The sequence below is a fragment of the Podarcis filfolensis genome (genome assembly GCF_964270895.1).
Source record: "Podarcis filfolensis genome assembly, chromosome: 1".
NCBI classification, from domain to species: domain Eukaryota; kingdom Metazoa; phylum Chordata; class Lepidosauria; order Squamata; family Lacertidae; genus Podarcis; species Podarcis filfolensis.
The window spans coordinates 9,762,656-9,780,165 of NC_139604.1; the positions used below are offsets into that span (position 1 = coordinate 9,762,656).

Here is a 17,510-nt window from a genome sequence, read left to right on the forward strand (position 1 = left end):
AGAGATTGTTGTCTTTCATGATACATATGTATATTAGATATAAACTCTTACGCTCTTGTGTTTTGGTTTATTTTACAGGTGAATTGATAAACAAAACTTTACTAGCCTTTAAAGCTTGTGAGCACACACCACTTTTTTACTACGTCAGGTTATTTTGCTGCAAAGTTTAAAAGGTTGTATCCATTGCTGTCCCCTTCCCTCAAAGGCAGCAGAGACTTCTGTCTGTCAACAGAAGGAGGTAGGAGGCAATTTTCACAAATGCTCACGTTTCTCCTGCAGGTCCCCATGGCTCACACAATCGCCCCAGCTTCTCAGAGACATTTCTCAACCATTCTAGATAAGTGGAAGGGGAGATAAGTGGAAAAAACACTTCCTTCCCCTTCCATTCAAAGAAGATTCCACTTGCTGAAACAGTGGGATATATACACAGTCTATGTAAAAAAAGGGACGCGGGTGGCGCTGTGGTCTAAACCACAGAGCCTAGGACTTGCCGATCAAAAGGTCAGCGGTTCAAATCCCTGTGACGGGGTGAGCTCCCGTTGCTCAGTCCCTGCTCCTGCCCACCTAGCAGTTCAAAACACGTCAAAGTGCAAGTAGATAAATATGTACCACTCCAGCGGGAAGGTAAACGGTGTTTCTGTGTGCTGCTCTGGTTCACCAGAAGCGGCTTAGTCATGCTGGCCACATGACCTGGGAAAACTGTCTGCGGACAAACGCCAGCTCCCTCAGCCTATAGAGTGAGATGAGCGCCGCAACCCCACAGTTGTCCGCAACTGGACCTAATGGTCAGGGGTACCTTTACCTTTACCTATGTAAAAGAACACTGTTAAAATATTAATCCACTGGCAGGCTTTGATTGAGTTTCTATGTGTAAATAGGACAGCTTTATATAATTTTAAGTAAGCTAAACAATATGGAGAAAATATAGTCAAGTGCGTATTTGAGGAATCAAATTCAGGAACAAATTCAGGAAGATCGGAGGTCACGTTATTACAAAATGATGTAAAAAATAAGTATCAATCAAGGAATGAATGGCTTTTTTTAATTTTGTCTTCAATATCCACTGATTGTTTTTGTTATACTGTTTTGGATCTAATAAAGCATTTGAAAAAGGGAGGGGGGGAGAGAAAAGAAAAAGAAACAGTCTTCCGTGAGCAGAATACCACAAGATTTGAGTTGAGCCTGACAGGTAAAAGGTAAAGGTAAATGACCCCTGGTCATTGAGCCTGACAACCTACTGGAAGCCAGTATAATATTACAGGTGTAATAAAAGGTATTTCACTTTACAGGTCTCGGCTAAAAATCTCATTACCACTTTCAGAACCTGCTGATCATTTCGGAGAATCTTCCTTGACAATCCAGTTTAGAGGCGACCATAGTCAGTAAGCAAAAGCTGATGTGACAAACTCACTTGTTGCAAAGTTTTTTTCTTTATGCATCCACAATTAAAGCTAAAGGTCCATATTCTATGCAGGGGGAAAGTGAGGTGTGACAAAAGCACAGACTTACTTCATTCATGGCAGGAAATCTGAGGGGTGCCGAGATCTTCTGCTGTCCATTCACATAAATATATACAAGGCTTTGACCAAAGGGCCTCTTCCCAGGCATATGGACAATGCTTATGTTGTGCTGTTGAAAAAAAATGATAATATTGTTTAGTCATCATCATTATTAATTCTATGGAGGAGTTACAAGTGGCTAATTGTTGCTAGATTTTGCACCCAGGAACATTATCTATCTATATGCATCCATCTCCATGAAAGAAATAAAATAAACAATTGCAGTAGATTACTTATCAGATCACTAGGAACAGACCTAGATTTTCTCATTGGTCTGAGAGAGACGTACCGTATTTTTCGCTCCATAAGACGCACTTTTTCCCTCTTAAAATCTAAGGGGAAATGTCTGTGCGTCTTATGGAGCGAATGTGTGGTCCCTGGGGCTGGGGGGGGGGGGACCCGGGCTTCCCTCGCCAGCCCACAAGCACGGGGAGGGAAGCTCAGCTTTCCCCACCGCCAATCCCACAAGCTGCGGGGAGCAGCGGAAAGCTTCAGCGAGGCGCCTGTCCTGGAAGCCAGAGGAGGAACAGAAGGGTCTCCTTCTGTTCCTTCTCCAGCTTCGCTTGAAGGGGCGCTGCACAGTTCTCCCTCTCTGTGCAGCACCTCTCCTGCGAAGGAGTGGCGCTGCGCAAAGAGGGAGAACCGCACAGCGCCCCTTCAGCGAGGCGCCTGCCCTGTCTTCTGCCTTAGCCTCTTCCGGGCAGGGGGAGCCTTCATCCCGCTGCCCTGAAGAGGCTTGGCGCTGTTATCCCAGAAGCCAGAAGAGCCACACAGCATCCCAGAAGCCAGATCCCTCTTGCTGTTCTGGCTTCTGGGATTCAAATTTTTCTTCTTCTTGTTTTCCTCCCCCCAAAACTAGGTGCGTCTTATTCTCTGGTGCGTCCTATAGAGCGAAAAATACGGTAATGCTCACTGAGGAGCAAGTCTTGCATCTCTATCCTATCATGCTCAAATTCCTCTCATCTTTCCTATACCCAGGAATGTTGCTCCATCTGAGCGTTGTAAATCATCGGTACAACGCATGCAGAGACACTCCTAAGCACCCTTTAGAGAACTGATTAAACCTAAGAAATGCAATAATGTTTAGGAGCCTCCTTGGGTTCATCTTAATCAGATTTAACAACAGTCAGGCACCCCAAATTGTGACCTACACGGACTAGATTAGTGAGACTTGGGGATGGCCAGGACGTGGTTACATCTTTACATAATGACTGCCTTCAGATGATAATATCTTTGCTTAAGAAGGCAAGATATGAATGAGTTTTGTGTCCATACATGCAGTCTTCGACTACGGAATAAACATAAAAATGGCAAGCTATAATAAACCATGGTGTCCTGTTACATCTGAGCCAAGTCTGGAGCAAGTCAGCATCTCAAAACATGGTCCAAAGCTGGTTTATGTCGCTCCAAACCCAATGATCATAGTTTTCCAGTTGGACATCATTGGGAACTATGGTTAATTGAAGACTTATGGGTTTAATTGCACTATGCCAAGAACATAGGAAGGAAGGGATGGCATGAGGATGGAGAATCCGGGGAAAGGTTTTGTGCATTAACCCAAAAACCGGTCATTTGAACTTGGTCAGTTATCTTATCCTGACAGGGAATTCCGAGTGCCTACCAACAGAGAGGCAAGTCCACTTTTTAAAAGGGTCCTATCGCATTACAGGGAAGCGGGTGGCGCTGTGGGTTAAACCACAGAGCCTAGGACTTGCCGATCAGAAGGTTGGTGGTTCAAATCCCCGTGACGGGGTGAGCTCCCGTTGCTCGGTCCCAGCTCCTGCCAACCTAGCAGTTTGAAAGCACGTCAAAGTGCAAGTAAATAGGTACCGCTCTGGCGGGAAGGTAAAACGGCGTTTCCGTGCGCTGCTCTGGTTCGCCAGAAGCGGCTTAGTCATGCTGGCCACACGCCGGCTCCCTCGGCCAATAAAGCGAGATGAGCGCCGCAACCCCAGAGTCGGTCACGACTGGACCTAATGGTCAGGGGTCCCTTTACCTTTACCTATTGCATTACAACAAGGTCAGCTGAAACAGTCTCTCTTACCCACAGAGAATCACAGAAGCAATGATCCGACAGCATCACGGTCGCATATTCCTTCTTCGTACACACGGCAACCACTAGCATTCCTGAACACGTAATAAAGGCCTCAAACCCTGTTCCATTGCCTGTAAAAAAGCTACAGATAGATAGATATTTAATGAATATGGTCAGCTCTTTGGAGGCACACATTGGCAGATAATAACAAACATTTCTTTTGCAATGAGTTACAATTGTCTCCACAAGGATGGTGGCCTCCCAGGCTCATTTGAAGCTAGGCTGATTATTTCAGACAGAAGGGCAATCTTGGACCTGGGCGTACAAAATGACCATATTATTTTGATATCTCTCAGATTCTACCAATTTCAGCATGGAACCACTTCTGAGAGGAGCTCTCTCGTAGCAGAGCTATGCAAAATGCTGTTTAACTGAGGCTGTCTGAAATTCTATAGGTAGCTTAGTTTACGTGGTTCTATGGACCATAAACATCATACAAAGGTTATCAAGACAGCCACAGAAGAGGGAAATACAATATGCATCCCCAAAGATTGCGCCTTTTAAATAATCTATGATCAAAAATCATTTGAGAATACAGATAGTCTTGACTCAGAACTTATCTTCCCTTTATTGGTCATTGTCTTGTTTTGATGACTACAGTGAGAAACTTAGCTATAGTTTCTGTAATCTTAAGTCTGCCCTCCGCCATCAAAACTGAAACAGAAAATTCAACTGAGTTCCCCAAGTGTAGAGAAAGTAGCCAGGAGATAAATTAGGATCTTACAAACATATTTAAAAATTTGCACCATAGTAGAACATAGGCTACTGATTCTAATGAGAAGAAACTCTCAAAGGCCGAGGCAGTCTGCTAAATTGGCCTTCTATGCCTGCCGATTGCAAAGAATTGAACTACCTAGCCACTGAAATGCTTCGTTATCTAGCAATGTTTAAGGCTTCTAAATACATAGCAGTGTCCTTCTACATACAAGGCACCGGATGACTCTACTACTGAGCTCTGGCCGCTTGTCTATAATTTCACTGTGGGAAGAATGCAGGTTTCCTTTCTAAACACTAGCAGTCATCAAAGGTCATTTCACTTTGTGCTGAACTTCCATTAGACAACCTTGGAAATTAAGCAGACTTAAGCCAGGATTATTTGGGAAATTGTTCTTTTAAATACACAGTGAACTGAGTATACAGTATGTATTTCAATAGGTGGCAATCTTCACCAACACTATGTTAAATCCCAGGCACAGACAACAGTAGTGTTTGATGTTTTATTCTGCTTTTACTGCTCTGCCCAGAGTGGCTGGGGAAACCCAGCCAGATGGGCAGGGTATAAATAATAAAATGATGATGATGATGATGCCCTGGGTACAGTGGTTCCTCGGGTTACATACGCTTCAGGTTACAGACGCTTCAGGTTAACCCAGAAATAGTACCTCGGGTTAAGAAATTTGCTTCAGGATGAGAACAGAAATCGTGCGGCGGCAGCAGCAGGAGGCCCCATTAGCTAAAGTGGTGCTTCAGGTTAAAAACAGTTTCAGGTTAAGAACAGACCTCCAGAACAAATTAAGTTCTTAACCCAAGGTACCACTGTAAATAGCTGGCCTGTGTCCAGTATACAGCTGTACACAGCTGCCCTCGGCCCAGTATACCTGAAGGAGCGTCTCCACCCCCATCGTTCTGCCTGGACGCTGAGGTCCAGCACCAAGGGCCTTCTGGCGGTTCCCTCATGGCGAGAAGCAAAGCTATAGGGAACCAGGCAGAGGGCCTTCTCGGTAGTGGCGCCCACCCTGTGGAACGCCCTCCCATCAGATGTCAAAGCGATAAACATCTAACTGACATTCAGAAGACATCTGAAGGCAGCCCTGTTCAGGGAAGTTTTTAATGCGTGACATTTTAGTGTATTTTTGGTCTCTGTGGAAGCCGCCCAGAGTGGCTGGGGAAACCCAGCCAGATGGGCGGGGTACAAATAAATTATTATTATTATTATTATTATTATTATTATTATTATTATTACTTACAAAGCTTTCCCACTCTCCCCCGCCTTCCAAAACCCACAACAGGCTTCCTCCTTAACGTTAATCGGCTGTGCAAAGGGGCTTCTTGAAACTAGGATCGGCTACGTTGCCATGTAGAGGAAGTCAAGAACGCGGCTGTGCAAAAGGGCGTCAAAAAAGCACGTGAACCTCAGCTTGCTTGCCAATTGCCACAGATCTGGGGGTCCCCCCTCTTTCCTGCCATGGCAGTCACCATACCTGTAGAGCTGTTTCCTCTTGGGCCCCTTGCCGCTGGCACCAGGAGTCGTTTGTTCTTGGTCCAGGCACAGCCAAGCGCTGAAAGCAAACGCCGACCCCGGCCACTTGTGAATAGGTGGGACGGCAATGCCCGCCATGCTGTGGGAGAGGTCGAAATATTGCAAGGCGCTATCCAAGCCCTGCTTCCGAGCCATCGTCAGAATTGCGCGCATCACCGGGACAACGTAAGGGTGCGTCTGTTTGGGGTCCTTAGTCCTCAGCAGCCGAATGAGCTGGTGGAGTTCTTCGGAGCTCATCGACTGGCTCCCCAGAGAGCCCAAGAGGACAATCAGGTTCTCGGCGCAGGCTCCGTGGAGCAGGGTGTGTTGGCCCAGGGTCTCCACGATCCGAATGACCATGTTCGTATTGACACAGATGGCCCGGCTCTGCCGGTTGATGCAGCAAATTCGCTTCAGCAAGCTTGAGATGAAGACCTGGAGATCGTGCGACTCGAGATCTGGGAGCCACTGAATCAACAACAACAAGGGCTGGACGTTGCTTATGCCCAGCATCCCAACAGACGCGTGATCACCTTCAACAGCCTTTGGGGAAAGGAAACGGAATGGTTACCAGAAGCTAACAGGAACAGCAGCAGCAGCAGCAACAGGAGAATTTGTGGCACCTGAAAGACCAGCAGATTTTTGCATGGCTTAAGGCTGCCACTGACTTTCATGGAGGCCACGAGCGGATGGCACGAGAAAAGAGCTTATGCTAACATAAAGCCGGCGTCTCTTTCACGTGCCACAAAGATTTCTGCTGAAAGAGTAACTTGGGCTCTAGAAATTATTGGATAGTAATTGATTTGCAAATTAAAGCTCATTTCCACAATACACCGTATTTTTCGCTCTATAAGACGCACCAGACCACAAGACGCACCTAGTTTTTGGAGGAGGAAAACAAGAAAAAAAATATTCTGAATCTCAGAAGCCAGAACAGCAAGAGGGATCGCTGCGCAGTGAAAACACTGATCCCTCTTGCTGATCTGGCTTCTGGGATAGCTGCGCAGCGTGCATTCACTCCATAAGACGCACACACATTTCCCCTTACTTTTTAGGAGGGAAAAAGTGAGTCTTATAGAGCAAAAAATACGGTATATGTGAGCGTGTATTACAGAGAGACAGAAAGAGATAGAGAGAGAGAGAGAAAATATTAAGTATAAATGAAATCAAAACGCTCTGGGGCATTTCTATCTACAGCTGTATGTATATACGATAAGAAACAAGAATTGGTCACCTTTTGTGTGCATTCTGACTTTGCAAAGAAACACCATGAACCTAACACTGCCTTGTTTTCTCTACACTCACATGTGTACAGTGGTACCTCAGGTTACATACGCTTCAGGTTACATACGCGTTTCAGGTTACAGACTCCGCTAAGCCAGAAATAGTGCTTCAGGTTAAGAACTTTGCTTCAGGATGAGAACAGAAATTGTGCTCTGGTGGCGCAGCAGCAGGAGGAGGCCCCATTAGCTAAAGTGGTGCTTCAGGTTAAGAACAGTTTCAGGTTAAGTACAGACCTCCGGAACGAATTAAGTACTTAACCCGAGGTACCACTGTATATGCATGTGTGTAGCAAGTGTGTGGCAAATGGTTTCAAGCATAGGACAAAATGGACTTTAGGTCATAAAAAGCTTATGGTACAGTAAATCTGTTAGGCTCTGCCACCAAGAATCTTCTGTTGTTTTGGCTGCAACCGACTTTACAGCCTGACCCTATTTTAGAAATTTCCGTAACAAGCAGATGTCTCACCATATTCAAAAGTTCTTCAAGCAGTTCCCGTGACGGCTGACCCATAGATTTTAGGACCTCAAATATATGGGCATAACCGATCCGCTCCTTAAACACCTCCTGAGGGGGTAAAATTAACATTGCACATAAGCAGCATATTGTTCGCAAAGATACGGACATTTCTTTAAGCTGAAGATCAACCTACCAAACAATACAAATTACAAGGTAACTGTATGCTCCCCCCAAAAAAAATTCTGCAGCAAAACAGGCCACAATATCTAGGTAGCAACCGCCAGTATGAAAACCAAGAGCAATGATTTGATGTTCCACAATCCTCAAATAAAATTCAGCCCACATAGTGAATCAACATCCTTCTCCTCTGTGAAATGCACGGATGCGCAAGTGGTTCTATGCACCGCTAAATGCTGGCCGAGGCTGGGCCTACAGCTGCAGCAGAAAAAGACAAGAATTTGAACTGAATCCCTTGTGACTACAAGTGAGCGACGCTACAGTGGTACCTCGGGTTACATACGCTTCAGGTTACATACGCTTCAGGTTACAGACTCCACTAACCCAGAAATAGTGCTTCAGGTTAAGAACTTTGCTTCAGGATGAGATCAGAAATCGGGCTCTGGCGGCGCGGCAGCAGCAAGAGGCCCTATTAGCTAAAGTGGTGCTTCAGGTTAAGAACAGTTTCAGGTTAAGTACAGACCTCCAGAACGAATTAAGTACTTAACCCGAGGTACCACTGTACTTCGAAAAGGATGTGAAAACAACAGAAATCCCTGCAAAGACAACACACCAATATTGGGGAGAAATGTTCTAACCATGCCCCCTTTTGCCTCTGCAATGGTTTTTCAACTGTATAGAGTTTTTAAGGTGGGGGACATTTAAAAAATGTGATTTCTCTCCTCCACCACCCGCTGGCCCACCACCTGAAGGGATGCAGTCAATTCTAGTCCTCTTAGCACACTACCTACACATTCTGCTAAAGGTGCAGGATCAGGCCTGGGCAGGACAGCCTCTGTGGCATAGAACACTTATCATCATCATCATCATCATTATTATTATTATTATTATTATTATTATTATTATTATTATTATTATACAGTCGTACCTTGGATCCCAAAAGCCTTGCAAGTCAAACATTTTGGCTCCTGAGCACCGCAAACCTGGAAATGAGTGTTCTGGTTTGCAAACGTTCTTTGGAACCCGAACGTCCGACGGGGCTTCTGCGACTTCCGATTGGCTGCAGGAGCTTCTTGCAGCCAATGAGAAGCCACGCTTTGGTTCCCGAATGTTTTGGAAGTTGAATGGACTCTGGTTGACTTCCGAGGTACGACTGTACTGCCCTACACCCGGAGGTCTCAAAATATAAACATAAATCAAAATATGAAAGCAAAAAATATATACAATCAAAATAAAAACAACATTCACTTGTCAGGGATGTGAAATATAGCCGGCTGCACTCTCTGTGGTCCTTTCCAGTCCAATAATCACTGCCCTAAAAAGAACTGTCAATATAATGACAGAGAAAGGAGGCTTTGGAAGCTTGGGATTGAGGTTGAATCCTGACAAGACAGAAGTACTGTTTTGGGGGGACAGGGGCCGGGCTGGTGTGGAGGACTCCCTGGTCCTGAAGGACCAGGAGCGCAGCCTGGGAGTCATTTTGGACTCACAGCTGTCCATGGAGGCACAGGTCAATTCTGTGTCCAGGGCGGCTACCAGCTCCATCTGGTACGAAGGCTGAGACCCTCCCTGCCCGCACACTGTCTCACCAGAGTGGTGCATGCTCTAGTTATCTCCCACTTGGACTACTGCAATGCGCTCTACGTGGTGCTACCTTTGAAGGTGACCCGGAAACTACAACTAATCCAGAATGCAGCAGCCAGACTGGTGACTGGGGGCGGCTGCCGAGACCACATAACACCGGTCTTGAAAGACCTACATTGGCTCCCAGTACGTTTCCAAGCACAATTCAAAGTGTTGGTGTTGACCTTTAAAGCCCTAAACAGCCTCAGCCCAGTATACCTGAAGGAGCGTCTCCACCCCCATCGTTCTGCCCGGACGCTGAGGTCCAGCGTTGAGGGCCTTCTGGCGGTTCCCTCATTGCGAGAAGCAAAGCTACAGGGAACCAGGCAGAGGGCCTTCTCGGTAGTGGCGCCCACCCTGTGGAATGCCCTCCCACCAGATGTCAAAGAGATAAACAACTACCTGACATTTAGAAGACATCTTAAGGCAGCCCTGTTCAGGGAAGTTTTTAATGTGTGACATCTTAGTTTATTTTTGGTCTTTGTGGAAGCCGCCCAGAGTGGCTGGGGAAACCCAGCCAGATGGGCGGGGTACAAATAATAAATTATTATTATTATTATTATTATTATTATTATTATTATTATTAGGGCGGCAACTGCTCCGAGAAGTTTTGCTTACCTTAGCAGCGGGAGATTTGTGCATCACAGCTGTAAGGGCTCGAATAGCTGATACCGCCAAGCAGTCTAGCTGTCCCTGAAATACCTACGAGCCGCAAAAAGACACAAGGCGTTACGGACAGTCGAGTCAACCACTGGCACCTTGAAGGCCAACAGCCCACCCCGTTCTTTTGTATTAGCGTGAACAAACAATTTCATTCGCATGCTTCCCAATCATCTCCCCAACGCCCCTCTGCGCCCCAAAAAACCCTCAAAGGCATGGATTTTATGACACCACAACCTACAAGAGAGAGCACGCGAGAGAAGGGTAGGCAGATATCTCAAGAGAAAGGAGAAGGAGGAAAGAAGGATTCACACATACCCAGGAAGACGCTTGGACTCACATTTTCTCCATGCTTTTAATGGACAATCTCAAGAGGGAGGAACTAACAAAGATAGCCTATGCATATCTAGCCAGCTTCCCGGCCATGAGGGTAATCAATAGTTAGTCTCAGCCCATGCTCCAGCACATGACATCTTCTTAAACAGATTCTTAATTGCGCCTGCACAGTTTCACGTTTCGATAATTTGTTAACCCCATAGCGCTTTCCATGCAAGGGGCATCGCTAGTCTCTCGTCTTGAAAGAGTCACAGTGCTTTTTTGTTCTGTCAAATTGGGGGGGGGGGGCATTTTTTTCTGTTTGAGAAACTAGAAACATTTTGTCACCCAAATCCGCTTGTGAATCTGCACAGTAAGACTGTGTGTACAAAGGGCATTTCGTCTGGAGTGCACAAAAACAAAAAGGAGTTTTTAAAATTAAAATAAACAAAGGTTGTTAGCTGAATTAGCTCTTAGGCAGTGATCACCATGCTGACTTATTAGCAGATTAATTTAGACAGAATCGGGGTTCAGGCAAGTGTATTGTTTTCACCTGTTTGAGTCGTTCTGCACAAGAACTTATTTGTTATCAAAGCTCCTACCATTTCTAAAGAAGTCCTGAGGTAAGATCTGGCATTTTGCGTTCTCTCATGATGGAAAACATTTTTAAAAATTAAGCCACCCATTGCTCCCCGCCTCCCAAATTCAGTCTGTCCATTGTACCGTGAACAATGATTGGTTTTATTTTTATTTCATTTCATCATTATTTTTTGCAACAGAATCAAGACATCACATCCAATCGCACAGATTTGACAAAACCCCAAAAGCCCAAATACACCACAGCGCTTAGGAAGATGAGTGGACGAGGGTGGGGGAAGAAGAGAAAGAAAGAAAGAAAGAAAGAAAGAAAGAAAGAAAGAACTAAAATAAAACGAAATCACCAAGTTGGTAGTTTTGAAACTGGAGTTCTATTCCTGGACTTCACCTTCCTCAGTTTAAAAAATAAAACGCGACAAATATTGTACGTATCAAATGCTTTGACGTTTTTGTTGGCCTAATAACGGCACCACCTTAATGCAGATTTTGGGTACGCTTAAACCTTGAAGCACCGTTAAACCTAGCTTGTGTTTTTCGGTTAGTTAAGATAAACTAAATCTTAGGGACAAGGAAGGTGTTTTAGAGGTGAAGTACAGGAAAGGTCTCGTTCAACCAATTGCCACTGCGCCTCAGCTTCAACTCAAAGATACCTGTTCCTGATTCATTTCTGTCAGTAATTTGTTGGCAAGGTCTTTCTCAGTCTTGTCTGCCACCTGACTGTTAGCATTTAAAAACAGCTGTTAAAAACGGGAGATAAGAATAAATGGGAACAGGCGTGTTAAACAGTCAATCTGCAGGCCCGAGACAATAAAGGCTGGAGCAAACATCTCACTAACCAGCAAGTTAACACAATGGCTGTAACAGATAAAGGGCCCCTTTTTTCCAGAAGGAAATAACTAGGATTGGGGGATATTTTTCCTCCTTTCCAGATGTCGTCTCAAGAAATGCAAAATATGAAGATAGGAAACAGTCACTGTCCACAGAAACATAGGAGGAGAATGCCAAGATCTGGCAATTTTGATCTCCTCCAAACCACACCTCTCAAAGCATGGTGTTGATAATAGAATTGTGGGGGTGCATTATGTATTGTTTTGACGGGCCTCTTGAATGCATTTGGCCCATGCAAATATAACACCCTGATCTTTTAAATCACGCAGGTGGCGCTGTGGGTTTAACCACAGAGCCTAGGACTTGTTGATCAGAAGGTCGGCGGTTCAAATTCCTGCGGCGGGGTGAGCTCCCGTTGCTCGGTCCCTGCTCCTGCCAACCTAGCAGTTCGAAAGCATGTCAAAGTGCAAGTAGATAAATAGGTACCGCTCCAGCGGGAAGGTAAACGGCGTTTCCGTGCGCTGCTCTGGTTCGCCACAAGTGCCTTAGTCATGCTGGTCACATGAAGCTGTACGCCGGCTCCCTCAGCCAATAGAGCGAGATGAGCGCCGAAACCCCAGAGTCGGCCACGACTGGACCTAATGGTCAGGGGTCCCTTTACTAAACTGGTTCACTCTTAACCAGAATTTGCATGTGCACTTTGAACCGTATTTTCAAACCCTAGTCTAGAGAGGAACCAGGTTACTTGGTTACTTTATTTCCTTGGGATGTAATAAGGTAAAAGGTAAGGGACCCCAGGACGCTTAAGTTCAGTCAAAGGAAATTATGGGGTGCGGCGCTCATCTCGCTTTCAGATCAAGGGAGCTGGCGTTTGTCCACTGACAGCTTTCTGGATCATGTGGCCAGCAGGACTAAATCGCTTCTGGAACACCCTGATGGAAACCACAGCGCACAGAAATGCTATTTTCCTTCCCGCCGCAGTGGTACCTATTTATCTACTTGCACTAGTGCGCTTTCGAACTGCTAGGTTGGCAGGAGCTGGGACAGAGCAACGGGAGCTCACCCCGTCGCAGTGATTCAAACCGCCGACCTTCTGATCAGCAAGCCCAAGAGGCTCAGTGGTTTAGACCACAGCGCCACCCACATCCCTCATACCTTGGGGTGTGTGGGGTATTGAAAGAGTAGTGCCTCTGTGGTGGGGGGGCATTTTGTGCTCCTTCTGTGGAAGTTTTTCCAGCTTTGGTCCCCACCCTGCACTCAGCTCTCACCTGTGGTTTCTAGAAGCTGTCAGCACATGACAGCAGCCGCACCCAGGAAACAGCTTCAACTGGCCAGCTAAACCAAGTGAAGGCAGCCGATGGGTCTAGCAGGTGGGCTACTCAACCTGGGAAGGGAGCCCACAGAGGAGAAGGAAAACTTGATCCTAAACCTCAGCTGCCTTGCGGGATATCTTCGGGAAAAGGAAAGGCTAAGGCTCCAGGGGTCAGCAAACTTTTTCAGCAGGCGGCCGGTCCACTGTCCCTCAGACCTTGTGTTGGGCCGGACGATATTTTGGAAAAAAATATGAACGAATTCCTATGCCCCACAAATAACCCAGAGATGCATTTGAAATAAAAGCACACATTCTACTCATGTAAAAACACCAGGCAGGCCCACATCAGTGAGGCAGAGAGGTGGGTCTTATCTGGGCATCCCAGGACCTCCATATACGCTGCCCAGGCTTGCACCCCAAGGAGGTCACTTTGGTCTGCTAACGTAGTGGTTTGACTTCACGCCTGCACGTGCAAACTCCATTGTAGTTATTTCCATACGCTTATTTCATTTATACAGTGGTACCACGGGTTACCTATGCTTCAGGTTACATACGCTTCAGGTTACAGACTCCGCTAACCCAGAAATATTACCTCGGGTTATGAACTTTGCTTCAGGATGAGAACAGAAATTGTGCGACAGCGGCGCAGAAGCAGCAGGAGGCCCCATTAGCTAAAGTGGTGCTTCAGGTTAAGAACAGTTTCAGATTAAGAACGGACCTCCGGAACGAATTAAGTACCGTATTTTTGCTCCATAGGACGCACTTTTTCCCTCTTAAAAACTAAGGGAGAAAGTCTGTGCGTCCTATGGAGCGAATGCAGGGGGGAGGCAGGAAGGAAAAGCCCCCAAGAGCCGCACACAAGCTTCGCGCGGCTCTTGCGGGCTTTTCCCCAGGAGGGAGAAGTGATTGACGCGGCCAGTCAGTCCCTTCTCCCTCCTCGTAGAAAAGCCTGCAGGAGCCACGCGCTCCTTAAAGGGTGTGCGGCTCCTGTGGGCTTTTACGGGAGTTGGGGGAACTGCCATAGAGGGAGTTGGGGGAACCAGCCGAGAGAGGCTGCACAAGGCTAAAGAGGAAGAGGGATGGGTCCCGCTCGCTGTCTTGCCTTCTTTGCTCTTTGGGGCTGGGGGGGGGGGGGAACCCGGGCTTCCCCGGCAGCCCCGAGAAGCTCTTGATTTCCCCCTCTAAAAACTAGGTGCGTCTTGTGGTCCAGTGCGTCCTATAGAGCGAAAAATACAGTACGTAACCAGAGGTACTACTGTATTCCGCTTTTCCTCCAAGCTGCTCAAGGGACACCTCCACAATTCTATGCTCACAACAACCTTGTGAGGGAGGTTGTGCTGAAGAGTCGGGATGTGACCCCAAGGTCACCCAGTGAAATCTTCATAGCCAAGTGGGAACTTGAACTCGAGTCTCCCAAGTCCTGACATACTCTAACCATTAGTAGCCAAAAAAAAGGGGGGGCCATTTTTTTAAAAATAAAAAAGTCTAACCATTACACCACACTGGCTCTAGCATCACACTGACTCTCTAGTTAAGGCCAGGGTGGGGGTCAGGGGGAGGGTGGAAGGATGGAGAAAATCTGTACCCAATATGCGAAGGCTTGAGGGAGAGGGAACACTTTTATCCTGATGGTGTGATCCCACTCTCTTAAATCACAACTGAAATCTGGAGAGTTAGGTCTCCCTAGCCAAGAAGGGAGAGCCACCATATTAAAAGGTTTGCCGCCCTATACATCACAATGAAGACCAGTACAGTGGTACCTCGGGTTACATACGCTTCAGGTTACATACGCCGCTAACCCAGAAATAGTGCTTCAGGTTAAGAACTTTGCTTCAGGATGAGAACAGAAATTGTGCTCTGGCAGCACGGCAGCAACAGGAGGCCCCATTAGCTAAAGTGGTGCTTCAGGTTAAAAACAGTTTCAGGTTAAGTACAGACCTCCGGAACGAATTAAGTACTTAACCCGAGGTACCACTGTATATGCATGTGTATAGCAAGATATAAAGATTTAAGTGTGAAGACAAAGAACTGTAACAGAAACTGACGTTATTTTTATGTTATGTTTGGATATATATATATATATATATATATATATATATATATATATATATTTGTGACTGATGATTTGTCTTCCCTTTTGGTTATTTAAGTGAAACTCAATAAAAAGAAATAAAATAAAAAAAAGAACGGACCTCCGGAACGAATTAAGTACTTAACCTGAGGTACCACTGTACCATTTTTGCTGTTGTTGTTACATTTGTATCCTGACTCCATAATGGAACTTGGGGTGGCATGCATAGGATTTTCGGGCAGACACTGACCACACCTAGACCTGCTTAGCTTCTTGTTTCCTTACGCTTATTTCATTTATATTCCGCTTTTCCTCCAAGCTGCTCAAGGACACCTCCCTAATTCTATCCTCACAACGACCCAGCTAGCCCTGGGGATTATTTCACTGATTTTTGAATTTTATTGTTATTCATGTTTTTATACTGTATTTTATGCTGCTTTTATAACTAAGTGCTTTAGAGTGTTTTAAATTTGTTGTTAGTCGCCCCGAGCCCAGTTTTTGAACCGGGAAGGGTGGGGTATAAATAAAAAAATTTTATTTTTTTTATTATTATTATTATTATTATTATTATTATTACTCCAGACCACGCCTTGGGACCATTATAAGGGTCTGCTTCTTCAAGCGCAAGAGGTTTTCCCTCTGCATATGTGAGGGAAAAACATACCTAACATAATTTATGGAAGTACAAGAAAAAATAACATTATAAAGTAACCTACGTGAGTTCAACATGACCCAAAAAGGGGAGGGGGAGCCCAAAACTAGCACAAAACACACAAATGTTTAATTATTTAATTATTATTTTTAATCATTTCCCTGCCCCTATGTTTTTAGCTGTTCTTATTTTATCAGTAAGCTGCCTTGAAACCCTGCCCAGGGAAAAAGCCAGGGTATAAATGTAACAACAGTAATTAATAATAATAATAACAATGATGATGATGTTAGCTATTATAGATTGTTCAAGTTGCCCAACACATACCCACACATGCCATGCCCATCGCTCAAACACCCATGAATGCCCAACATCACCCTAAAAAAAGCTCTCAAGGATGGGGGGTACTATTCAGAATGTAATCCAATGCGCTGCGTGGAGATGTATAATGAAGAGAAAAATCGGCAAAAACCCCAGAAGCAATAATAATAATAATAATTTATTTATACCCCGCCCATGTGGCTGAGTTTCCCCAGCCACTCTGGGCAGCTCCCAATCAAGTGTTAAAAACAGTACAGCATTAAATATTAAAAACTTCCCTGAATAGGGCTGCCTTAAGATGTCTTTTAAAGATAGGATAGCTGCTTATTTCCTTCACATCTGAAGGGAGGGTGTTCCACAGGGTGGGTGCCACTACCGAGAAGGCCCTTGGCGCTGGATCTCAGTGTCCGGGCTGAACGATGGGGGTGGAGACTCCTTGGAACGGAAACTTCCACAGAGTCAGATCACTGGTCCATCAAACACAGTACAGTGGTACCTCGGGTTACATACGCTTCAGGTTACATACGCTTCAGGTTACAGACTCCACTAACCCAGAAATAGTACCTCAGGTTAATAACTTTGCATCAGGATGAGAACAGAAATCGCGCGGCAGCAACAGGAGGCCCCATTAGCTAAAGTGGTGCTTCAGGTTAAGAACAGTTTCAGGTTAAGAACAGACCTCCAGAACGAATTAAGTTCTTAAACTGAGGTACCACTGTAGTGGCTAGAAATGTGTGCTGCAGTTTATCAGCTCAGCCAAATCGGATGAGCTGGGAAACCTAGAGGGACCTGGGATGGCCTTATAGGGTTCCCATACGTCCAGATTCAAACGGCGAAATTAACTTCTGGGGGAAATTCGAAAAATCGGCAAAATGTCCAGGTTTTTGCCAAGAGAACCAGGAAGTTTGTGTTTGAATATCACTGTTTTGCCTTTTGGGGGCGAATCCCCTGGGGGGAAAAAAACTCAACAACTTTGAGGTTCATTTCCCCAAAGAAAAGCTCAACAGCTTTTGGGGCGATTTCTCCCCCAAAAAACGTTCAACAACTTTTTACTTCTTGAAATATGGCAACCCTACCTTACAGGACTACTGCCTGATGCGAAGTAAATATACAGCCTTGCCCCCCAAAAAACCCCAAACATCCTCTGTTCTGTGCATCAGAGCACACACTGGAAACCTATCCACAAGAAGGATGCTGCTGCTTTCCGTGATTTTTTCCATGCTGCCTGTCCCCCAAAGAAAAAGAAGAAGAATTTGGATTTGATATCCCGCTTTATCACTACCCGAAGGAGTCTCAAAGCGGCTAACATTCTCCTTTCCCTTCC

The 17,510-nt window shown here is 45.6% G+C and overlaps 1 protein-coding gene across 4 annotated transcripts in view; it reads right to left on the minus strand.

Annotated features, from left to right (window-relative positions):
- Positions 1–17,510, minus strand: part of NBEAL1 (neurobeachin like 1) — a 147,214-nt gene that overhangs the window by 73,885 nt on the left and 55,819 nt on the right. For 3 of the 4 annotated variants that reach the window (XR_014551175.1, XM_083625749.1, XM_083625750.1), the window contains exons 11-16: positions 11,656–11,742; positions 10,052–10,135; positions 7,643–7,741; positions 5,856–6,436; positions 3,604–3,736; positions 1,510–1,629 (exon numbers count right to left, since the gene is read on the minus strand). Coding sequence is in view for 3 of the 4 variants with exons in the window: in XM_083625749.1 (XP_083481875.1) it covers positions 1,510–1,629; positions 3,604–3,736; positions 5,856–6,436; positions 7,643–7,741; positions 10,052–10,135; positions 11,656–11,742 (1,104 nt within the window). In the remaining variant the exon portion in view is untranslated. The remainder of the gene's footprint in view (positions 1–1,509; positions 1,630–3,603; positions 3,737–5,855; positions 6,437–7,642; positions 7,742–10,051; positions 10,136–11,655; positions 11,743–17,510) is intronic. The other variant, XM_083625751.1, reaches the window with a different exon arrangement.